General features: G+C 36.2%; 1 protein-coding gene across 2 annotated transcripts in view; it reads left to right on the forward strand.

Annotated features, from left to right (window-relative positions):
- LOC107149929 (ectonucleoside triphosphate diphosphohydrolase 1-like) overlaps positions 1–25640 on the forward strand; it is a 107449-nt gene that overhangs the window by 12570 nt on the left and 69239 nt on the right. The window contains exon 1 of one of the 2 annotated variants that reach the window (XM_048807051.1): positions 14684–15101. The exons of the other annotated variant lie outside the window; for it this stretch is intronic. Coding sequence (XP_048663008.1) covers positions 15086–15101 — 16 coding nt within the window. The 5' untranslated portion in view covers positions 14684–15085. Of the gene's footprint in view, positions 1–14683; positions 15102–25640 lie in introns of those variants that run through there. 2 annotated transcript variants of the gene reach the window in all.

Genomic DNA, 25640 nt, shown 5'->3' on the forward strand with positions numbered 1-25640 from the left:
TAATCATAAAGATTTAAAAAATATTGCCTATTTCTTCATGGACAGAATCCTCTTACTCCTCAGGCAGCTAGAAGAATTCAAAACAAGTTATAGGGAGAATATAATCTCTCTACCCACTGTCTCACCATTTGTTGGTTAGATCGATATATAATTCCATTAAGTGAATACATTTTCTTATTATTATTTTAACTTAGAAATGGTATCTGTTGGTGTTATGTTTATCATGGCTATTTATAATTAATTGTGAAGTAAAATAATTTGTGTATAGTTTTAAAAAATTTAAGATACAATAGGCAAATGGTGGAAGAATTTATTTTGATAGAGGTTCTTTTAGTGTCATCCTAAATATAATGGTGAAATTAAATCATTTACCAGTATGATTGCAGTATGATGCCAACACCCAAATTAATCCTGAGTTTTCATATTTGAAGTGACAGGCATATAACATCAGAGACTCACATAAATATTCTGTGCAAATTAAGTTATTTAAGTATATTTTTCCATCAAAAAACTTAAATCCTAATATAAGTTGATTATAGTTTTAGGTATTGTGATTCAGAGAAATCTTTAGTAAGTTTGGGAATATAAAAATACTAGCCTCGTAAGGCTATCTAAATACTGAATTTATTTCCTATTACTTGAGCACTTAAGTCTTCTCTTTCTCTGTTTTAGAACATTATCAAATATTTTAGGTTTTAAATGGAGTTCCTGACAGTAATATTCAGAGAAGCACACTATGTGTCACTATGAACCATGAAAATTATGTATATGGAAAATGGCTTATTATTTCATAGAGCTTTTTAGAAACTCATTTCCTTTGACCTTACTGGGAGCAGAGTCTACGCAAAAACTTTCTTTCCTAAGCTGTTGTATCTGTGATGATGCTTACCAAAGTTCAAGGGGGCAATATCTGTTTCCTCAAGATGGTGTGGTAATGAGGTGTGGCAGTGTTCCTGATGTGAAGCAAAGAGATAACAGCTCAAAGCCTATTAAAATATAGTAGACTTACATTAAGGAAAAGGGCAAAACTTTTTCCTTCCTACTCTTTTAAATCTTCCTGCTCCTACCTTCTGCAGAGACTTGAAACAATAGTGAGCAATAAGAATGGCAGCTTTATCCTCACTCTAATGAAGTTTCTTATTTTGTTTCCTTCATGATTTTAAATCTCCACCTTCTTCTATTCTGTTTTGAATGAATAAGAACCAGGAAATGCTTTTTTTCCTAGTGCTGGTGCATTTAAAAACAATCAATTTTCCCTTCCCCAGATTTCCTTTTTGAAAACCTTTGGCCAGCCAAATGAGTAACTATACTAGCCAATAAAGATCAGGTATTTATTAAGTACATATGTATTTAACAGGTACATATGTAAAACACCGAGATAGGTGCTATGGGATATGAGAGGGCATGGGTGAGGAGGAGAGAAAAAGAATTTACACTCTAATTCAAGAATTTTAAGTTACTCTCTGGATTGTATAAATGTCACATATTTCTTATGAGGAGTGAGCAATGCAAGGCATTAGTTGAGTGCCAAATTGCTTGATACTTGAGAGTAGCTAAATATGCTTTTAGAATTTGAAGGAGGGAGGTTTAGTTAGTACATTTTAAAAGATTTAAGATTTGAACCAGACCTTGAAGGATAAATTGAGAGAACCATGTAAGCTAGGTAATAAGAGGTCTGAAAGTCTGTAGGCTAAATCTTAAGAACCAGAAAATTATATTATCTTTTCCTGCTCCCCTGTTTCTTCAGGCTTTACTGGTAACCAGTGCACAAAGGGCCTAATATACAGAAGAACAGAGGGCATTGTTTCAATGGTTTGTCACTCTATGGTTTGTCACCTTTGCTGAAAAGGTAGAGACATTAACTGTAACATACAAGTTTCCTGCTACAGACTGGCCTGGGATTGTGGGCTGCTATTGTCTTCAAAATCTGGGTGTGTGAACCATGCTGTTAAGGTCATTGGCATAAGACTCTAGGGACCATGTATTCTTCAAAAATTTCCACTACTTCCTAGGACCAGCACTGTTCAGAAATAGCAGACAGCTCTCTATGCCCTTCAGAATCTTGATTACTTTAAAAGGACAATCCCAGAGACAATTAGGGTCAGCTAGTGTGGCAAACTTTGCTTAGTGGGTTTTTCTCCTTCTCAGAACTACTTTAAAATCTCTGGCAATGTTCCCTTATAAGGGTGGCCCTGTCTATAGAAGCCTAGGCCTTTTCCTTCCTTTTGTTATTTTTTTTCAAGTGTTGGAACCAACAGTCTGTAGTCCTTCCTGCCCTCCCCTGGCCCCACAATTTCTAACTTCTCCATAGTGCTACTCATTTGGAAACTTTTTGAGTCAGTAGAGAATCAACTTAGAGACTTGTTTTTTCTTTTTTTCTTGACCAGTGGGAATATTGCATGTCATGGTGAAAAGATTTGAATGCTACTATCATACAGAGTATAACAAGGCTATTTGGGTGTGTTGGCACACAGCCCAAGTTAACTTTGCTTTGCTGAATATGGTTACAGTGAATTCTGTTTAAACAAGAAATATGTCTATTTAGCAGTTTAACGAAGATGTATTTCAACAAAGGGTTTCAATACAACAGCCACATTTAAACATCTATACAAAGTTAAATTTAATGTATTTTTAAAAATAAACATTTCATGTTAGAATAGTTTCCAGTTTATAGAAACGTTGTTGTTCCAGAGCAAGGGACTGCCATGGCAGCCAAGACAGTCCTCATATCACTGCCAGAAAGATTGCAGACATGTCACTCTGAAGTCGCAGGCATGGCTTTTTTTCAAGGGAAAGAGAGGATCGTCTCAGAGAGGAGACAGTGTACCTCTCCTGTCCTCCAGTTTTATGGGGGATCCCAGGGAAGTTTCCAGAGTCCTGCCCAGGTCCACCTCTTGACTTTTGACTGATAGCAGGATTGCTTCAGACTTTCACGTCCCCACTGCATATGGTAAAGACCCAAGGCAACTCTGGGTTACTTTGGCTACACTGACCAGTTCTAACTGGAACATTTAATGGCTGGGGGAGTTATCCTTATCTCCCAGAGTTCTGAAAACTAGTCAGTGTAAGGGTCACGAAAGTCCCCTACTTCAGGATAACTTTTATTCTTCTTATCAGGCTTTTGGACCTGTATTTCTCCTGCAGATAATAGATTGTTTGCTGAGGAATGTAACATATCCAATTGATTTAAGCCAGGCGGGGTTGCACGTATATTGCCTTTTATAAAAAAGCATATGGGGTCAACACAGTGGATCTAGTTTATAGAATTATCCCCTTAACCTCATGTTCTCATGCTCACCTTTGTTTGTTACTTATCATTGTGACAGTTGTATAGAAAGTTCTCACATACTTTATTCCCATTCCTCCTATTGTTAATATCTTAAATTAATATATTTGGTAAAATCAATAGACCAATATTGATACATCTTTATTAACTACAGTCCATACTTTCTTGAGATTTCCTTACTTTTAACCTCATGTCCTTTTCTTTTCCAACATACCACATTACATTTAATCCTCATAATATCCTGAGGCTCCTTTTGGCTATGGAAATTTCTCAGACTTTATTTTTGATGACCTGGATAATGTTGAGAAATATCAGTCAGAATATTTTATAGAATGTCCCTCAATTGAGATTTATCTGATCTATCTCTCTCCCCTCCCCTCCTCAACAGATATTGAACTGAGAGGCTCTTAGCCATTGATCCACATCTCCAGCCCTTTTTATAATTTATTTTGCAACAGGGTATTGCTAAGTTTAGAGCCTTGCTAAGTTGCTGAGGCTGGCTCTGAACCTATCTTTCTCATGATTAAACCAAGTATGATGTATTTTTTTGGAGAAAGACCTCAGAGGTAAAGTGTCATTTTTATTACATTATACCACAGGTATGCATTATCAATGTGATTTATCACGCTGATGTTGATTTGATCTTGGTCACCTTGTTGAGGTAGTATTTGTCAGGTTTTTCCACTATAAAGTCACTCTTTCTTATTCCCTTTCTATATTGTACTTCTCAGGAAGGAAGTTAGGACATGCAGGCTGCACTTAAGGAGTGGGGAGTTGTGCTTCATCTCCTAGAGGGTAGAGTATGTACACAAATTATTTAGAATTCTTCTGTACAAGAATTTATTATCTTCCATGTATTTATTTATTTAATAATTAGCCTATTTAATAAATTAGTAGTCTATATCTGTATAGATTCATAGATTTTTTTATACTCTGGGTTATGATTGAATACTACTTTATTTTGTTGCTCAAATTGTTCCATTTTTGGCTATTGGAAGGTTTTACAGTTGGTTTCTGTATCACTTTGACATATACCATCTTTTTTATTGTTGTTGTTTGTTTTGTTTTACTTTTTAAATATTTATTTTTTAGAAGTAGTTGAACACAATACCTTTATTTTATTTATTTTTATGTGGTGTTGAGAATTGAATCCAGGGCCTCGCACATGCTATATGAGTGCTCTATTGCTGAGCCACAACCCTAACACATCTTTGTAAGTTTTTTTTTTTTTAATCACTTCCTGGAACTACAAGATAACCCCTCTTCTTGTACATTTACCAGCTATTTCCTTTTGTTGGAGAATGATTTTTAGAAAGGAAGATTTGGGATATCTTTATTGCTACCAAGGTATCTTTGCTTTTAGATACTTTGAGCTGACAGATCAAAGAAATATATTTGTACTGTAAAATTTTTATGTACTCATATGTATGCTTATCCATATGTATCTATATTAAGCTGAATATGAATTCATACAGATTTTTTTTACTCTAATTCATTACCACATGAATTATTTGGATCATTCTAGCCACTTCCCCTTACTTGTCTGTAACCTTCTATTCCAACAGTGAGAAACCTGACTCCTACTGTTTGTCCTCCATTAATTGTTTGACACCAGTATACATGTATAGTGATTTCAGAATCATGAACCTTGATAAATAACTTTACCAAGTTGAGCAATGTGCTTTAATTAGTCTTTCATCTTACAGACTGCACTCACCTCCAGAGTGACTTAAGTCAGTGCCTTTCCCTAACACTTGAGTGAGGTTGTTTCATACATGTGTAACACAATTAGATTCTTTTGTCACAATGTACATTTCATTTTGGAATCTCTTTACCTCTTGACTAATTTTTTTAAAAACTTTGTATACATTAACGGTCATTCATTATGCTGTGAAGTTCTGTGGGTTTTAACAAATGAATATAATCATGTATCCATCATTACAGTATTATACCAAATAGTTTTGTTACTTTAAAAAAAAAAATCTTGTTATGTGTGAGGCCATGGGTTCAATCTGCAGTATTAACAACAACAACAAAAAAAAAAAAAAAAAAAAAAGGAAAGAAAGAAAGAAAAAAGAAAAAAATATCTATTTAATCCTCTCCTACCCTCATGAATCTCTGGTCACTGTTGATATGTTTACTGTGTCTACTTAATAGTTTTTCAAAATATTTTAAAAATATTTGGAGCTTTTATAAATTGATTATACTTTCACAGGTAAAAATACTTTCTTTGGAACAGAGGGAGGGAAAAGCAAGAGACACAAAAACAAAGTATGGAGTTTTCTTTACTCTGAATATAGGTCTAGATCTAGTACATAAGTGAAGAGCAAGGGAGCTCACACTTGCTGTGTGCCAGCTGTGTGTCAGGGCCTCTGTTGGGAGTTCTTACATATTTATTATCTCCCCACACGCAGTGGCTCTGTGAGGTAAATTTTAAAAAATCTTTACAGCTAAAGAACTTGAGGTTCAGAAGGACTTACTAGCTTGTGTAAAATCATAGTAATGACTTGAATCCAAATCTCCCTAACTCTAAAGCCCTGGCACTGCATTAAAACTATCTTGGCCCTTAAAAAAAAGAAAAAGAAAAGAAAAGCTGGGTGACTACTACCCCCAATTGAATGTAATACCAGTCTCAGAGGATGGGAATGGACATTTGCATTTTTGGGGTAAGTATTTCCAGTGATTATAATGCACAGCCAGGCTGAGAACTATGGCTCTACCATAAGAGAGAGTGCTTCTCTTTTTACTGTCCAAGGAAAGGACAGGCATTTTCTGAACCAATGTGCATTCTAAATACCCTCAAGAGCAGTTTTATATCCACCTCATCCCTATTTCCTACCCCCTACATCAGTCCTTATCATCTCTGAATACCTGTCAGCAGGCAGGCAGAGTGAGGGAATAGGTTAGGGATGATAAAGAAGTAGAGATTAAATTGAATTAATTTAATCAGTGCTTCTCTTTGGAATAATGTGTATTTAGTGTTGACATACTATCAAAACACAGTGTCCCTTTAGTGTCAAAATTGGATACAATTTTTCAAAGTATGTTGGCAAATTTGTTTTGTTGAGTATTCATATACCTATACCAAATGGTATATAGGAAGTATAAGAAGATAGAGGTTGGGTCTATTGCTGGTGGGAAACAATTATGAATTCCTGAAGTTAGATTGGTTAATTGTCATATTACATATAACATTTCTCAAGATTCTAGAAGTACTGAGATTTAAAAACCTACCTTTAAATTCTTTTAACCTTGAAACTGATCATGCTGTTTAAAAAATATCAACAGGACATAACATTTTAATGTGTGTCAAATATTATGAAGAACATTTGTTTATTCAGGTCATAAAAGCTGAATGGATGAATTTGGGGAATTGGCAAAGCATGTCATTTTGTACAGTAGTTATCAGTTACTTTGGCATTTGTGATAACATGAAAACATTTTTATCTACATCCTTTCATGAGTTTCAACAATAGGCTTATGTATTTATTTACTTTTGAAGTGGGTTCTCAGGACGTCCTGTTTTTCAGGCTGGCCTGCAACTCAATCCTTCTATCTCAGCCTCCCTAGCTGGGATAATAGGCCTGGGGCCAGGCACCTAGTTAGACTTTTGTTTTAATTAAGAAGTCGAAAAAATGTGGTGGCTAGAGTGCCTGTCTGCGCCACTTCATCTAACCAAATGCCCTCTTGTTAGAAATAATGAGATGCTTCAAGAAATCAAACACATGCTAGAAAGTGGGTGGGCAAAATCTTTACTTCTACCAGAATTTGGCTAGCAAGCATGCCTGGGCAGGCAGTCCGCCTGCTTATTTGTCTAACTCAAGGCGGGGATGCCCTTCACTCTGTTTGGAGGAGCTCGGGTTATAATCTATGGGATTGGCTGATTTTAGAATTGGGGAAGGACTACTGTAATTAGACCCAATTAAGGCCGAATACTATATTTTGAAAATGGACTACCAGACTCTTTATTTCTCACACTCTCTCCCTTGGCCCCCAGTGATAGAAAGACTTGTCATCACTACTCAGTCTGTGTGGTCCCTGCTTGTTCACCATTGGGTATATGGAATGTTCCTTAAACTGTCAAGTCATGCTGTGCCATATTAAACATTGGACACAGTATATGATCCTTCCTGACTCCTACACCTGATGTTAGGTTTCACAAAGAGATCTAAGGAAATTTTAATGTTCTTGCTTGGTTATTACACTACAGACAAACTGCATGCACAGTGAATATAATTTCTTGCTTATACTAATGCAAGGATTTCCTAGCTTTGATCAGTTTGTTGCTCAATTACTTTCATTTTTCTCACAAATTATCTCCTTCATCTGTTTGGTTCTAAAATGAAATATTAGCTTATTTTGTGATGATCAGATTACAGTTTTTTTTTTTAAACTGAAACGTACCATTCATCAATCCTAAATCAGTTTTGCATATGGCTACTCAGTAAATAATTGAATTTCTAAAATTCCTGTAATTATTCCCCTATAAAGGCCATATCATCAAATCATCTCCTACTTTTTCTCTAAAATTATTTTTTAACCTTTTACTGAAGAAAAATTCAAACATGTAAATTAGAATAGTAAAACAAACTCCCATGTACTTATCACCCAAATTCAGCAGTTATTAATTTATCCATAATCTGGTTAAATCTATATCTCACCCACTTCTCCTTTTGTAAAGCTAATTCAGATTTCATCTGTATATGTTTCAGTATATACATATCTCCAAAAGATAGGGCTTTTAAAAAAATTATAGCCCTAATAACATTATCACACCTTAAAAATGAAGTTTTTGATTTTATAAAATATCTTGTCAGCATTTAAATTTCTTTGATTTTCTTCAAATTTCTTTTAAGCTGGTTTGAATCCAAATTTCAAGGTTGGGATATTGAATTTAGTTGGTATCTTCTTGAATCTCTTTTTAACTATAGGTTCCTCATTCTCAGTTTTCTTCCCTATAGTTTATTTGCTCAGTAAATTAAGTTGATGTGTCTTCTACAGTTGAGATTTACTGATTGTGTTTCTATACTGTCTTTTAACATATTCATCTCTGCCCTGTATTATTTCCTACAAAATGGTAGTTAGGTTTAGAAACTTTCTTTCTGTTTTTTGTTTTTTTTTTCAAAACAACTTCAGAGGGTATGTGTATGCTTCCATCAGAAAGCACATAATAAATATTTGGACCTCCTTTGTGATATGAACAGTCATTGGTGATTATTACTTAAATTTAGTACTTTATTAGGTGTTTGCAAAATGACAATCCTCAAATTTACTAATTTTATTCTTTCATTATCTGGAATACTTTAAAGTGAACCATTTAGTTCTTGCAGTACAGTTGGGGCAGCCAAGGCAGGTGGAATGTTGGTATTTCCTCGCCTCATATTTACTTGTTTTGAGAATAAAGAATTAGTTGCAAAGGTGAACAGTGATTTCTACATAGTATTATATTAACATGTGGGTATCAAGGTATCTGATGTATTCCAAATCATTGCTTATTATTTTAATTTTGGCTTATGTATTTACTACTTTGCCTAGTGGGGATCACTTGAGGTTGGTTCTTGAGTCTTTTTGATATGTATGACCCTAGTTGTTTTAAATAGTGTCCCTTTGTGTCTTGTATAACAAAATATTTCAATCTCATCTTATATATTTCCTGCTTCAGATTTGGAATCAGTCATTTTCCCAAAGAGCCCTGGTTCATTTTAGTGGAAAACAGTAGCGAGAAATCACAATCTTGGTGCTAGAGTAGATAGTAATTAATCAGTAAAAACCTATAGGGGATGAGGGAATGAGCCATGTGGATATTTGAGAAAACAGTATTCCAGGCAGAAGGAATAGCAGGTACAAAGGGTCCAAAGCTGGAGCAATAGGAGGGAAAGTCAGATAGGGCCTAGTAGGATTTTGAATTTTCTTATAGTGAGTTGTAGCCATTGGAGAGTTTCAAGCAAAGGAGTAGCATAATCTTTTGTTTTATTTTGTTTTATCTGAATCATTATGGATGCTGAATCAAGAATAGACTGAGGTGTTAAGAGCAGAATGTGAAAGACCAGTAAAAAGCAATTAGATGATGAGGCTTGAATCAATATGGTAGCAGTAGAGGTAATGAGAAGAGGTCAGGTTCTGGATATATTTTGAAGGTAGAAACAACAGAATTTGCTAAAGGATTAGACTTGGGTTGTGAGAAAAAAGGAGTCAAATCAACTCCAAGGTTTATGGCCTAAGATAAATGAATTTATAAAACATCATGACAATACAAGTGGCATCTCTCTGTGGGTCAGTGCAGTGTTTGTGTGCATGTGGGGGTGGGCAAATATTCACAGAGAACTACGCAGTTTAATCTGTATCTGTATAGTTGAAGTGACCAGGTAGGCAAGAAGAGTGAATTCTGAGCAGAGGGAACCGTAGCTTATATACATGCAGAGTTCTGAAAAGATAATAGGTTCTAGAATTGTAGTTTTTGGAGTACAGAAGCCTGTGTTTGGAAATGGTTCAAGAGAGTAGAGAGACTCCTTACATGTTCCATGGTAAGAATTTGAATTTTTTAAATACATGACAAGGAGAGTAGGATTTTTAAAAAGTCTGGGAATGACATTGTTAGAAATATCACCTGGGTGTATACAACTAGAAAAATGAAAAGTTATACTCCATTTATGTATGATGTATCAAAATGCATTCTAATGTCATATATAACTAATTAGAACAAATTTAAAAAAAGGATCATCTGGGTAGTTGTGTGGAAAATAGTTTAAAGGAAATAAGATTGACAACCTAAACCTATTGATACTACTGAAAGGTAACTAGGAAACAAGTCTGAAGCATGTAGTGTTGTGGATAAACACAAGTGTACTGAAGTCAGACTAACTTGGGTTTGAATACCTGCCTACTACTTATTAGCTGTGTGAATTTGGCCAAGCTACTTAATCTTTCTGAGTTATGTTTCCCCATCTGTAAAGTGAAGATAATAATAGTACCTAACTCATTTGGTTAATCTGATGATAAATGAGTATGTGTTAAAAATCTGTTCTTTTTAAATTTTAGTTTTAAGTATTATTTTTATTTTACTGATTGATCGGCCATTAGGAAAGTTATAGCTTGACTATTGGTACAATCACTTGGGGGATGCTATTTAGCATGGATGGAATTTTATAGGCCTGAAATGTTTTATAGACTGAATCAGTTAGGGACCAACAGGAAACAGGAGATATCTTCAAAATAAGATAGGTCAAGCAGAATTTTGAACAAAAGGACTATTTAAAAAGATAGGGGAACCATATTCCATTGTGTAGGGGAACCATGAAACATGTAGAAATGGAGTGGGGACGTTGCTAGTAGCAGCTTAGATATTGCCATCACTAGGCTTAAAGGACAAGAGGAGGAACAATTACCAGATCTTGAGGGAAAGGATTAAATAAAGTCAGGGGCTTTGAGAGTGGCAGATGTCTTCCATGGAGGGGCTTAGCCAATTCAAGGTGATCTAATAAGAGTAAAGAACCTAGCCTTCTTGTCCCCTACTCTCCATCTCCTGCCAAACTCCCCACTGGCTGAAAACTAGAAATCAGAGGAGATGGGAAACCTATGTATGATCCAGAGATAAGCCTTCTGGTGTGGAGAGCAAATAGAAGGGAGGAGAGTAGATCTGGAGAGGCAAACCAAAATTGTCCAATACAAAGACTGTCATGATTGCTTTGTTGATTGAAGTCAGCCTGCAGCTAGACTTTGGAGATTTAAGGGGCAAAGTTGTACTCACATTGGGGTAAATCTGTAGAAGAAAACAGATTCTGAGAACTATGAGAGGCAGATTTCTAAAACTCTCCTGATTTTGTGCCCTGAAGCAGCAAAAGCTGCTGAGATTGTGGCTTATCATTATAGTACTGACCCATTTGGATTAAGTAAGATCATAGGGTTCTTGGGCTTATTATTGGAAAGGCACCCAGCTGGGAAAAAAATCCTTGCATTAGAGTGAATGAGAGTCTGAGTCATATTAATTAAAGAATAAAAGACTTAAAACCTGTTCCCCACTTGAGGATAATAGGACATATTAATTAGAGGAGATCATTGTAGTAAACCAGGCAAAGATGAGGAGAGTATGTACTATGGCAGAAGTCTTGGAAATGGAGAGGAGGAGATGGATTTGAAAGATTTTAAGGTGCAGAAGCAACAAGATTTGATAAACAGTATGATGTGAGATAGGGAAGGGTTCTAGGAGAGCCCTGAGGTTGCTAGGTTGTGTAACTAGGAGATTGGTGGTGCCATTAACTCATGTAGGGGAGCAGATTCAGAAGTAAAGATAAAAGGTTCAATTTGGATACTGAGTTTGAACTCCTTGTAGGATATTCTAGAGATGATGATGCCTCCAAAACAATATGGATCTGGATGGAGCTCATATGAGTGGACTGAGCAGGAATGTAAAAGCATAAATAGGAATTATGATCTAGGTAGAATAAGTGAAGTAAGAAAAGCAGTCTAAGGGAAGTTGTAGAAATACCAAAATTTATAAGGCAAACCAGTTCACTGAGAAGGAGCAATCATATGAACCTTTTATCTTTATAAACAAACAATTGGAAGAAGAAAACCAGATATGTGTTGGTTTCTGGAAAATAAGGATAGAGAAAATGTCAAGAAAGAAAGAACAACAACAGTGATTCTTGCTAATCAAGATCAAAAAAGATAATACACAAAAATTAACCTTTAGTTAGAGATCAGTGATGATCTTAGAAAGGGTGGTTTCATTAGAGTGCTGAATGAGGAAATAGAATGCAATGGAATGAGAAATGAATGGAGGCAATGAAGGGAAGGCAAACCGTAGACTATGGTTTAAATAGGTTGTGAAGGACAGAGAGGCATAGACTGATGGAATGCATTTACTGATTTTTTAAAAATTCTTTTAAATTTTAAAAATTATAGTAAAATACATATAATACAAAATTTTCCCTATTAATTTTTTTACTATATATTTGTGCAACCAATCTCCAGAACATTTTCATCTTGCAAAACTGAAACTTTAAGAATGATAATTATTTAATTATTTTATATACTAGGGGGAAGAATCAATATAGTGAAAGAGGTTGAAGGTATAAAAAAATGAAATTTCTAACATTCTAAGAACTTACAAAAGACCATTTCATCGTGAAAATAAAGACAAATATCTTTAGGTAACCCTTTCTTTTTTTACATATTTTTTAGTGTTGACGGACCTTTATTTTATTCATTTATTTATATGTGGTGCTGAGAATTGAACCCAGTGCTTCACACATGTGAGGCAAGCACTCTACCACTGAGCCACAACCCCAGCCCCTAGGTAACCTTTCTAACAACTCCTTTCATCTTCCTTGAGTGCAGTTTTTATTTTCTACAATAAAATTGATGATTATAATAATCGTTTGTTCAGAAACAAGATTTATTTTTTAAGACAAATTCTCAGATTTTTAAACAAACTCACACAGACCCACATATCTTTTGTAATTACTCTCATATGAATGGGAGATAATACATATTTAACAGTAATAGTTTCATGATGGTGTACACTGGACAATCATTAAATTGTAGCATAGAGTATATTACCATAAAAAGCATTGAATTATTTCAGAAAGGTTCATGTAATATGAGTTGGCACTAAAACCATATTTCTATTACTGTATATTCAACTCAGATGAACTTTAATTTCTTTATGAAGTACTAGTTATTATAATCAGATTTTACCTTTCCTGGTTGAAACAGAAGTCAGGTACTAGAGCACTTTACTTTTGATTCTCTCTCTCTTTCTTCTGATAAAATAAAAGGAGAGTGAAAGAGAATCAGTTTTTTAAGTAATCTTTAGTTGACAGTTTCCAAGTAGAATATGACAGGAAAGGCTTTTAATTTTAATTTTTTAAATTAATTTTTGTTTGAAATAGGGAGCTGTTGCCATAGTGCCCAAAGTGGGGTAGTCATTGACAGGTTCAAGTAAGTGCCTGACCCCTCATTCACTCTGGATCTTCCCTTAGAACATTCCTTTCTCTTTCTACCTTTGATAATTTGGTTTCCATTCTGTATTGCACAGACTACTTTGTGGGCATGCTGTTTTTTTTTAAATCTCCCCTAAACAATAGTACAAAAGTAGTCATAAACTCATAAAGGTTGTTGATATTTACAAATATCTCATTATATCACATAAAAACAATTTTGCCACCATAGAACAACTATCAAGCCAATATTTATCATTAGATATAGTCTAAACTGGCTCTGGAGAAGGTATTCATTGGATTTTTTATTTAGTATAATTAGTTATTATTGTAAATGCAAAATCCTATAACTATGTGCCATTTAGTGAGGTCAAGAAAGCCTCATATTTATTAAGCATTCAAAATTTACTGAGCACATATGATGTGCCAGGTACTGTGCAAGCTAACAAGATGTTATATTTAAAAAAAAGAAAAAAGAAAAAAAATCTTTGCCCTTAAAGAATGACCAAAAGTTCAATGGAGAATTTATATTCTGTATAGACTCAAAGGCAATTCTTAGTGGTTAGAAACTTAATGGTTTATATGCAAAAAAATAAATAAATAAATAAAAAAGTCATGGTATAGTTAGCTTTAGACACAAATTCTTGTGCTAAAAAGGCAGTGTATAAAAAGCATGACCAAGGAATCAGGAAACCATATTTACAGTCCTTCTCATTGCTGTTCATTCACTAATTCAACCATTCATCAAATATTCACTGAATGCTTACACTGGGGGAGAAACTATACTGTGCTGGGAAGCATGGTGGCAAATAATGAAGACTAAATAATGCTGTCTAACCTTGGGTTAGGCTAAGTATCTGAGGTCTCTTACAAACCTCAAATGCTAAGTAAGGTTGCAACAGCCTCCTGGAGGGAGAAGCTGCCAAGTAGCCTTGGTGCTTGAGGACTTACTATACTCTCAGAAGGTTAGCTCTTCTCTTGATTTTAAATTAACTTTGAATACACAGTTTAAAAATAATTTGGTCAGTCTTTTATTTGCTTTTGGGTCATTTGGCAAGTTGGGGTGTAGCAATCCATGCTTATTTATAGGTCTTTGGAGGTAAGAAGTCAAAGCTGGGAAAAGGTGAGTGACTTTCTTTCATCAAATCATAGCTACACAGAGGTTCCCAGTAAGCAGCTTCCTCTGCAGTCCCATCTGGCTTTCCAGCCAATAACACAGCTTCTGCTGTGGCAGCAATTGCTTGGGTGACTCGTTGCTCTTCTGCTGTAGTGATCCTTGAAAAGGATTGTTCATCATGAGACCAGACATGATCAGCTTTATGGAGCAGGAAGGACTGTTCTTGCCTCTCCCAGGTTTTCCAGTTGGTATTAAGGTAACAAGTTTCTTGTTATCTGGCTTCATAATTGCAATACATAAGTCGCTTTTTTGTTTGCAACCAATATGACTTTTCAAGGGAGAAAAATAGATTTTTGTAACAGAGAGGGAGAGAGAGACATGGAAGGAGAGAAAGAAAGAAGGAAGAAGGGAGAGAGGGATAGAGACACGTTGCTTCAAGAATTGAAAAAGTTACAACCCAGGGAAGCCTTCGAGTAACTTTAGGTAAATGAGCTGCTGGACTCCTCAGCCAATCTGTCCTTTCTCGTCTATGAAAAAGACATAGTTTGAGGTTGAGGTTCCTTCCGAAACGGGGCTGGCTAACTTAGCCCCTCCCACAAGCCCAAGGGTCTGTTATATCTCTGATCCTTGAGTACCTCTCTCACTGAGACGGACCACAGCAAGCAGAGGCTGGAAAAACAAAACACAAAAACACAAAAAAACCAAAACAAGGAAAGAGGAAGAAAACAGAAGCTGCTACTTATGGAAGCTATAAAGGGTAAGGCTCAAACTGATTTGATCTGAATCCTTAGGGGAAAAAAAAAATCCCCTACCAAAGCAAATACTTGAAAGAGCAAGAAGTAAAAAGTCCCATTTGAACTTTCCCACCTTCTTCCTTTTGAGAGGAGGCAAAGAAAGAACTTTCGGAAACTTTTTAGGAAGCAGAGCTCCTGGATGTCGTCAAGGGTAGCTCTTGAGCAAGCTGGAAGAGTTCATGAATATTAATTATCAATTTGTATGCAGATCTGGTGTTTTAGAGGCAAACGACATTTTTCAGCACTCTTGCCAGTTAAGAGACAGCTGCTTCATCTGCAGTCTGGAGTCATCTAGCCTCAGTCCTCTCTGTGTTTGCTTGAAGATGCTGGGCTTTGTGTGTAGATTTGTTTTGTTCTCAAATTTCCTGTGTATTTTCCTGTTGTGAAACTAGCAAAGCCTTCTCTGCTGGAAGTTAGGCAAGTTAATGTAGCAAGAGGCTGTCACAACAGGACCCCAGAGTATGTCTTGCAAAAGGTTGAAAATGTCTTGAGATGTGTGGGAGAGTGTGCATGTCGGTGGTTAGGGGTGGGGAGGGGCGGAGGACATGGTAAGAGTTCTGTCTTAAAGTAGCAGGTCTTATCTGACTGATGACATTTAGAAGTTGTCAGAAAACTACAAGAGCAGCCTGGTTTCACGAATGGTGTGCAGTCTCTGTCTTTTTCCTCTTTTGGGCATTTTCTGCCAGGACGGAGAGCCAGCTGCTTGCCAGCTCTTGGGAGTCAGGAAGAATTTCTGCAACACTGAGGGAATGTAGGGTCGCAAATCTGCTTCATCATCTTTAACTTCTAATATCCTCACATGCTTTTATCACAAAGAACACAGAGGAATAGGATGAGTAGTCACTGGACTTCTTAATGATTATGATAGCTGTTAAAATTTAATAAATCTTTATGCAGTGCTGGAAACTATTCTAAGCTTATTATGTATGCTTGTTCTTCTCATCAACCATATAAGGTAAGTGCTATCATTGTCATCCCCATTTTCCAGATGACAAAGTTGAGGGACTGAGAGGTTAACTTGTTTTGGGATAACATAGTTATAAAGTGACGAATGTGGACTCAGGCAGACAGGCAGGGCCTGAGGGCTTGTCCACTTTCCCATACTGTTCTGCTGGGAAGGCACTCTCTGGTGCATGACGCTGCAGATTCTGGTTTTGAAAATCCCTAGAGCTATTGGGGAAATGATACTGATGAAATGTCAAGTCTGTGAAGGAAGTTGTACTTTGCAATCAAATTCACATACTTTTTCTCATTTGGTGTTTATTGCCATTCTTATTGTAGAGAAGCAAGTATTTGTTACTATGGCCTTTTAAAAAAGGGAGAAACTAAGGCTGCAAGGAGTTAGGTGACATGAATCATGAAGCTAACTGTCAAAAGTCCACACCAGACCAGAAATCCCCCGCTTCTGGTTTCTCTTCCAACCTGCAGAGTGAGCCCAGTCATCTCTGAACTCCTGTCTCCACCCCCAGCTAGTCCTCACTGAGCCACTTTCAGTTCCTCAAGGAAACTGCCCCTTTCCTCCTTCTCAGACTGTTGCAAGGTACTTTTTTCTTCTTTGATCTGAACCTCTTTTTCCTCTTATTTTGGAGCCTGTGTTTTAATCCTTACTCCACCATTTACTGTGAGCCTCAGTTTACTCATCTGTAAAATGAGGAGAATAATAATGTCTGCCTCTACAGGGTTGTTGTGAGGATTGAATGAGGCCATGCAAGGTTTTTAGAATTGGCCTGATGTATAGTACATGCTCAATAAATATTAGCTGTTGCCATTATTCCTTCAAGTCTCAAGCATTACTCTCTCCTTTAAGCCTTCTCCAACTCTTTGAACCTAGATCACTACCCAGTTTGACTGTTTCTATAATACCTCACTCTTTATGTCTAAGGCAGCCCCTCATTATACTTATTTTTTTGTTATTGCCCTCTGTATCACATTCCCTCCTCCACAGTGTATAATTTTATTATTCATCTTTGGATACATAGTGTCTAGTGAGTTATTTTCAGTCTCCAAACTCATGGCAAGATTGTTGTCATTGTGGGCAGGATTGTAGGAGAGAGGTCTGTTATGACAAAGACACTGGAGGCAGCTATTGAGGGTGCCCATGTAGCTGTCCTGAAGGGCCTTGTATCAGAATCCATCTAGAAAGTGGACAGATGCTGAATTGTCTACATGTGTCCTATTGGTACACAACATTCAATGGCCAGTGGTTGGAGTGGCAATTCTCCAGACTTCTCTATGAGGTCCACAGCTGACCTTTGATATTCTTGTTGTGTCAGCTTGGTGGCCACATTTACCAGCCCTCAGGACAGATTTTTGAAATTGATGTCTGTCTCAGAAAAAATGCGAAGTGTTTTTTCAGAGGGTGGTGCACACCAGGCTCTTATACAAGTCCAGAAAGTCATTGCCAGCCAGTTGCACCTTGAGCTCTTTAATGGGCACTCAATAAGGATCTAATAAACTACATTATTATTTTAGCTAATATTCACTTTTGAGTTAGGAGGCCAGTTTAAAAGGGGACCTTTGAGTTTGTAATAGGGCTTCTTCCCTGCTGGTGCATACAACTCTTCTACACCTAGACATCCCTCTAGGTGAATATTCTGAAAAACAAAATGTGACCCTTTTAGGTAGATGATATTATTTGTGAATATACCCCATGCCAGGGCACCAGTTGGCCAGTGAAGCTCTGGCTGGACTTAAACTCTTACTCCCCACTCAGCCAGAGGCTAAACTGGGGATTTCAGATGCCTCATAGCACACCTCTGCTATCTCTGAACAGAACATCTAGTTCCATAAATAGTGGCTCCCCAACCCCACTTTATAACAACCTTGCTAATTGAGACAATGTACTCTGGTAATGAAAGAAAAACAAATACTACAGAAATTGGCTCTGGGTAAATAAGTTTGTTTCCAGTATCCTCCCTTTCCTTTTCCTGGAATAACTTCAAACCAGTCTACAAATATGATTGTGTGTTTACCATTTGTAAGTCCCTATGCCAGCTGCTTGGTGTATAAACAATTTGATCATGATTTAATAGGGAAGGGAGATACATATACATCCAATTCTAATCAAAGCCAGACTCTGTGAAGTGCCAATAATAAACTAACACTGATTATTTATTATGTGCCCAACAGTATAATATTGTATGTTTTGTCTACAGCAATTCTATGGTATTGGTTTCTGCATCTTATGATTGTGTAAGCAGGTCACTTGGCCAAGGTTACACAGCTAGTAGTAGGTAGAGTGTGAATTTTGATCCAAGTGGTTAGTCTGCAAAGCCTGGGTTCCTGTTTTACCTCTCTAAAAGTCATAAATGAAGCCTAAAGATTGCACCATGAGAAACAGAATTCCAGAAACACCTCTCAAGAGTGGGACACTTCATTTGGACCTAGAATAATGAGTAGAGTCTGGTGCCCTCAACAGGCTGCCCCACTCCCAGCAATGCTTAAAGAATTCTCTTACCAAAACTGCAACCTAGAAAGAAGAGTAAAGTCTCCTTTCCAAGTTGTGAGCAAACGTCTTTTCTGGAGATTTGAAGGCAGAAGTCCAGATGTTTAGCCTTGACCATGAATTTGGGATTATTAGTCATGTAATCAAATACACCTTTACAAAGTAATTGGCTGCACATTAAATGATTTCCTTAATCATGATTTTCTTGCATGTTAATGAGGGTCATCTGAAACAGTTTTTACAAGTGATTATGATTGGCATTGCTTTTACTTGGCCAAACCACATTTTCAGTGTTTTCTCCCATGTGTTGTCTTTTTGTTTGCTTATCCACCCTCCATAACTAGTACTTGCATGCAAAGACAGTACTGTTTAATCCCACATGCTGTGTTTAGATGTGTTGGACTTGGCTTATGTAGACTGAAGGTGAGGGCTGGGGAAAATCACATAAAATTTATTCTTTGAAACATTTTGGAGGGAGGCCAAAATCAAGGGCAGGCCCTATAGTGAAGAATCATCAAACATTTTGATGGTTTGATGGAAGTGCAGAGGAGTGGAGGCACTAGCTTTGTCTTGGTGATTGTAACTGTGTGTTTCTCAAACTTTAACATGAATGTATAATCATTGGAGATCTTAAAATGTAAAACCTGATCCAGAAGAATTTGGGTTAGGACCAGAGATTCTGCATTTCTAGCAAACTCCCAGGTGATGATAGTGCTAACCTCCGAAGGCCACACTTTGACTAGCAATGTTATTGGGTCATTGTATACCTTAGTCTTAGGGTTTATTTTGGCAGTAACTGATCAAGCCCTCCCTGACCCTCATCCCCTATCAGAGCTACATATATATATATATATATATTTTTTTTTTTTTTAGAGAGAGAGAGAGAATTTTAATATTTATTTTTTAGTTTTCGGCGGACACAACATCTTTGTTTGTATGTGGGGCTGAGGATTGAACCCGGGCCGCACGGATGCCAGGCGAGCACGCTATCACTTGTGCCACATCCCCAGCCCTCGGAGCTACTTCTTTGAGTTAACCAATCAACTATGCAATTGGAAGATTGCATAGCTGATTGGTTAACTCAACTAACGGGAAGCCTAGCTCATGTGTTCCCTCAGCTAATATATGCACTGGGACAAGAAATCAAGTCTCCCATTTTTGCCATATCCTAGAAGCAAGTCTGAATCTTCAGTATGCAAACTATTATTGAACCAAAAGAACTTGTTGGATTTCCTAAATATTTCCACCTTCTCCCCATGGTCTTAAGATTCCCTAAGCTTCTCTTTTTCTCTGCCTCCCACTTGAGAAATACTGGAGCAGAATATGTGGGTGTTGCAGTCCTAAGGAGCTGGGGTCTCGGGGTTCTGAAATTGGGAGTAGTGTGCTTGGGGCATATTCTGCTCCTACAGAATCAAGGTGGGAATAATTGTAGATGCTAAGGTAGGAAAGTTAGTGCAGAGAGGATTGCTGGAATGTTCTTCAGGTTTGCAAAATTGAGGCAATTGTAAGAAGAAAAGAAGTTGTTAAAGAAACCAGGGGAGAAGTTGTCTTACAGGCATATAAATTGCAGTTTCTGTGCTTGAATATCAAAGTGACTTTAGAGAACTGGGAACAATGGGAGGACATGCTCTCCAAAAAGAGGTATTTTCTTTTCTAAAATTTAATTTCATTCAAGTAAAAGATTTTTGATATAGACAAATGCTTGTTGAAAGGAGACAATAAAACATAGTTCTTAAAACCTAGTAACTAATAAATGTTAATGACATTTCAAAACCAAATCCATGAGCAGTGCATTTGAAATATGATACAAGAAAGAATAAAGATTTGTGAAAGGATTTAAGCAATTATTTTTTTAGTCCATATTCAAGTAATAATTTCATTTAAAAGTCTACAGGTATTTCCTTTTGATTCATAGGAAGGATGTGAACAATTCCATTGTGTCCACAAGAATGTAAGTAATAAAACACATGCCCATTAAAGAAAACATGATAATATGGAATAGGGAAGAGAAGAAAAACAATGCCTCATGATTTTTTGGTATATTTCTTTGAAGTATCTTTTTACTATGCCTGGGTTGTTTCTCTTGTGTAACATTTACTTGAATAGGACCTTGAAAAATTATGAGATGGCACCATGATCATTAGGCTATATATACACTTTTAAAGCTTGGCTTTTAGAGTAGTAGTGAATCTGCAGTATTTTCCATTTTATAGCACAGTCTTTGTTAGTATAATTTTTATAGTTGCAGTTTGTTTAACAATTCCCCTGTTATTGAACCATTCAGGTTTTTTTCCATTTCTAATAAATGTCTTTGGGCAGGAACTTTTTCCTTATGTAGGGGTGCACTCTGAGGATAGAATCCTGTTAGTAGAATTGTTGGTTTAAAACTTATAAATATATTCTATTGTTCTTGGTCAGGCTTGCCAAGTTACATTCCTAAGGGGTAGATGGACCCTTCAAGCTCCCACAGGTAGTTTCTGTTTTGCTGCATCCCTTACAGCTTTGGTGATGTTTTAAAAAAATCAGTCTTATCCACTCTTATATTTTAGCTTGTATTTCTTGGGTTACTCTGCATTTGATAGTTTTTACATAATAGGCTTCATCTTTTATATTCTCTTTGCATCCTTTGCCTGTTTATTACTTATTTGGATTTTATGTTTTTAAATCAATTCATATGAATGCTTCATCACATAAAATATTCAACTTTTTCTGCCATATTTGCAGTAGTTTTTATAAGCATGTTCTTAGTGTTTTTATAAGGAGAATAACAATTACGAATAGGTGCAACACATTTTTAAATGCAGTTGAATAGTTTTCTAAGTAGTTCGATATTGTATTCTGTTGTCTCTAAGCCATAATAACATTTTAAGTTCTAAATGATTTTTATTTTTTTAAACTGTTATTATTTATTTTTCATTGTATTTTGTAACTATAGGGATTTATATTTGTAATTTCTGAGGTTTCTTTGTAACTAAGCATGTGGTAAATTTTTATAAAACTTCTATGAACATTTGTAAGTAGATAAGTTTTTAAGATCTAAAATTGGATATATATCAATCAATTAAATCTTCTCAATTATGTTATAATCCATTCCCAACTATTATTTTGTCCTATGTGAAATTATAGTACATATGCATTCGTTTTTAGATGCTTTATTGATACCTATGAGAATTTTGGTTCTAGGAGAAGAAAGATGTGAACATTTTTTTTATTGTGGCTCATTAAAAGAGAAGGGTGGGCAATAGAGGCTTGAGAATATGTCAGGAAGGTAAAGTAAATACAGAGAAGTAATTCAATAGTGTCTCGGGAAATATAAGGGAAGGTGAGGTAACAGTCTCAAATGACATCTTAGGGATCTGATCCTGGAGTGACTACATAATTTAAGGTAGTATAGAATAGATGTGTGTGAAAATTACTAAATCTTTCCCTTCCAAATGACCATGACAAGCCCTAGAAGGCCAGAACCAGGAGTTGGGTCTGATTAGCAGGATCTAGAAGATGGGAACCAGAATTTCTGAGCCATTAAATCAGAATAGTATTGCTGAGACATGTGAACAAAAATACATTTGAAGAGTTTCATCATCAAAATAATTTTTTAGGTATTGTACTGAAAAGGCAGAGAAGGGAAGACTACTAGAGAGTTTCCAGTAAAAAAGCGTGAGCGAATAGAGATTAATAATTTAGCATTCATATGTACTAATTTAAGCTGTAGAAAAGATTGATTTTTTTTTTTTGTTTAATCTCTTCTTTTTATTGTTTTATTTTGGTACACTTAGAAATAACCATAAAAGTTTTTTTAAATAGATTTACTTTCTTTTTTTTCCCTTTTCTTTCTGTTTTGTTTTGTTTTGGTACTGGGGATTGAACCCAGGGGTGCTTTACCACTGAGCTACAACCCCAGGCCTTTCTTTATATTTTTTATTTTGAGACAGGGTATCACTAAGCTGCTTAAGGCCTTGCTAATTTGCTGAGGCTGATCTTGGACCTGAGATCCTCCTGCTTCAGCCTCTGGGATATAATCACCGTGACTGGAACTGTCACTCGCACACGCACTCTCTCTCTCTTTTTCTTAACTTATCTAGTAACTGGTAAGGTGGAAGAGTATGGCAAAAGGAAGCAGCTTACATGGTGATCAGGGAACAGAAAATCTCTGCACTCTGCAGATACAAAATAAATACCCAATAGTCATGCTCCCAATGAACCACTTCCTCCAGCCATACTTGACTTGCCTTCAGTTACCACCCAGTTAATCCCATCAGGGATTAATTCACTGATTAGGTTAAGGCTATAACCCAATCATTGTTCCTCTGAACCTTCTTGCATTGCCTCACAGGTGAGCTTTTGGGGAAACACCTCAATCCAAACCATAACAGATCCTTTATCCATTTTTAATCAGTTTGATTATTGAATTGTAATGATTCTCCATATATTCCTTTTTTTCAAATATATGATTTTTAAAAATTTATTTTTAAAAATCATATATTTTAAAAAATATATGAATAAAAATTCATTTTTCATTTTCTTGATGTACAAAAGTTTTTTTCAGAGCAAAAATCTTACATTTTTAACATTTTAATGATGTCCTATTCTCCCCACTCCCTTGGCAGCTTATATTTTTAGTGTCATAGGTAAGAAACCATTGCCTAATCCAAAGTCATGAAGTCATTTATGCCTAAGTTTTCTTCATAAAGTTTTATCCACACATTTAGGATTTGGATTCATATTGAGTTAATCTTTATATATGATGTGAGATTCAGGCCTATCTTTTTTCCCTTGCATATGAATATTGCATTTATCCACACCATTTGTTGAAATTTGGTTCTGGAGCTTGGAGGACTATGACCAAAATCAAGAGATAATGGGAGTTGGAATTGGAGCATGGAGTCAGTGGTTGAGAGTACAGGCATGGATAAGTCACCCTGGAAACTGTAGAGAATAAAACCAAAAGAGAATGAAAACTGGCATCTAGGAAAAACCAGCATTAATAAAGGAGTAGGAAGAGAAGGAGCTTAAGAGAGAGATTATAAAGATTATTTAGGAAGGTTAAAAAAAAAAAAACCATGAAGGAAACTCTGCATCTGGTAGCCAAGGGAAAAGTGTGCCTTGAGACCTATACCAAAGCTGCAGAAAAGGCAAGAAGGAGATTGAGAATAGGTGTTGTACACCCGCTCCTGCCCTTTATCTCTGTCCCTCAGTTTAATGTTTCTGGGAATTGGGATGTGTTTTGTGTTTCCTACCTTTTACCTCTTTTCTCCGTTTAGCAAAAAAATAAGAAAAACTCTAATAGTATATTTTACAGTGGAAGAAGTATGGTGATTTGGTTTTGGAATTTGGAGCTCCTTGGTGAGAATAGATTTAGTGAAATACTTAGCTATATCAAAGATGACAAAAGAGGAATTAAGTAGGAACAAAAAACTTAGCATAAAGAGTGAGGTGTTGGAGGGAAATTAATTGGATCAAAGAAGAGTGGATTTGATCATGTTTTAAGGGCAAGAGCGAGGGGAAGGGAGATGAGCCTAATATTCATTCATTCAACATATATTTATCGAACAGAGTATGTGCAAAACACTGTTCTAGGCATTGAGGATATGGTAGAAAACAAACAAAACCCCTTGACTTTGTGGAGCATATATTCTAGGTATAGACAGACAGTAAACAAAAAGGTAAAATGTATAATATGTTAAACATAAGGGTTAGTTTCTCCTAAATAAATAAATAAATCAAGGAAAGAAATGTAGAGGAAAGACAAAGAGGTAAAATCATGTGGCTATTTATAGGAAGAATATTTAAGGCAAAGTGACCAGTAGGCTCAAAATCCTAAAGAGAAATAAGGTGTTTAATGAACAAATAAGGAATCCAGAGTGGTTGGAGTAGAAAGAGTAAGGAGGCAAGAGCTGAGAGGTAGGTTTGGGCTAAACAGATTGTGTGGCATCTTGTGGGCCAGTAGATAGATAGCCTTCAATTTTTATTTATAATGAAATGGAAAACTACTATAGATGTTGAGCAGAGAAGTGACTTTATCAAATTTATGTTTTAATAGGATGGCTGTAGCAGCTGTGTAGAAAGTAGGGGACATGGGAAACAGAGACTAGTGAAAATACTACTGTAATAATACAGATTGAGAAATGAGGTGTCTAGTTCAAAGTGGTAGCAGTGGAAGTGGTGAGAAGCAATTGGATTTTGTGTCTGTTGAAGATACAGCCAATCAAATTTCCTAAGTGAGCTTGAATGGGAAACAAAGAGGAAGGAACTTGACTCCAAGGTTTTGAACCCTCCAAGAAACTGGAAGGATGGAGTTGACTTCAGCTAAGTTCTATAGAAGAACAAATGTGAGTGGGAAGATTAGAATCTCAATTTTGAATATGTTAAATCTGAGATGCCTATATGACATGGAGATGTCAAATAGAGCCAATGGATGTATATGCACAAGTCTGGAAAGCAGGGGAGAACACTGAACTGAAGATATAAATTTGAGTTATCAGATTATGTTTAAACTCAGTGATACTTGATTTAAATGCAACCAGACTAGACAAAGTTTGTCACCAAGGGAATGACTATAGACAGAAAGTATAGACAGAAGTTTCAAGGAGTGAGCTTTGGGATATTCTAACTTCAAAGACTGGGGACAGAAAGAAAAACCATCCAAGAAGATTTGTGTGTATGCCACCCTCAACCCGCACAGGCAATAGAAAAGGGGTTCCCCTCAGTGGAATGGGCTGGCTGAGAAATAAAAGCTAAGAGAAAGAAAACAGCAAAGAAAACCCCAGAGCCCAGAAAGTAGTTTCAAAAGCCAGGGCAGGACAGGCAAGTTGAATCAGATGGATTGAGCTTCTGGCAAAGTGGTGCCCCATGCCTGCTTTATTTATATCAGGAGATATCAAAGGCTTTCTAAAGAATGTTCTCCAAAAAAGGTTGAAGATGGGCTGTTCAGTTCCTAGAGGGTTACGCCCATTTCCAGAGCTACTATGAGGAACCTTCCTAGCAGAGTAAAAGGAAACGTCACGTGCATTGGGTAATCTATTTCTGTGGGAGAACCACAGAAATTTCCCAATGCCCA

Source organism: Marmota marmota, unplaced genomic scaffold (genome assembly GCF_001458135.2).
Source record: "Marmota marmota marmota unplaced genomic scaffold, marMar, whole genome shotgun sequence".
Classification (NCBI taxonomy): domain Eukaryota; kingdom Metazoa; phylum Chordata; class Mammalia; order Rodentia; family Sciuridae; genus Marmota; species Marmota marmota.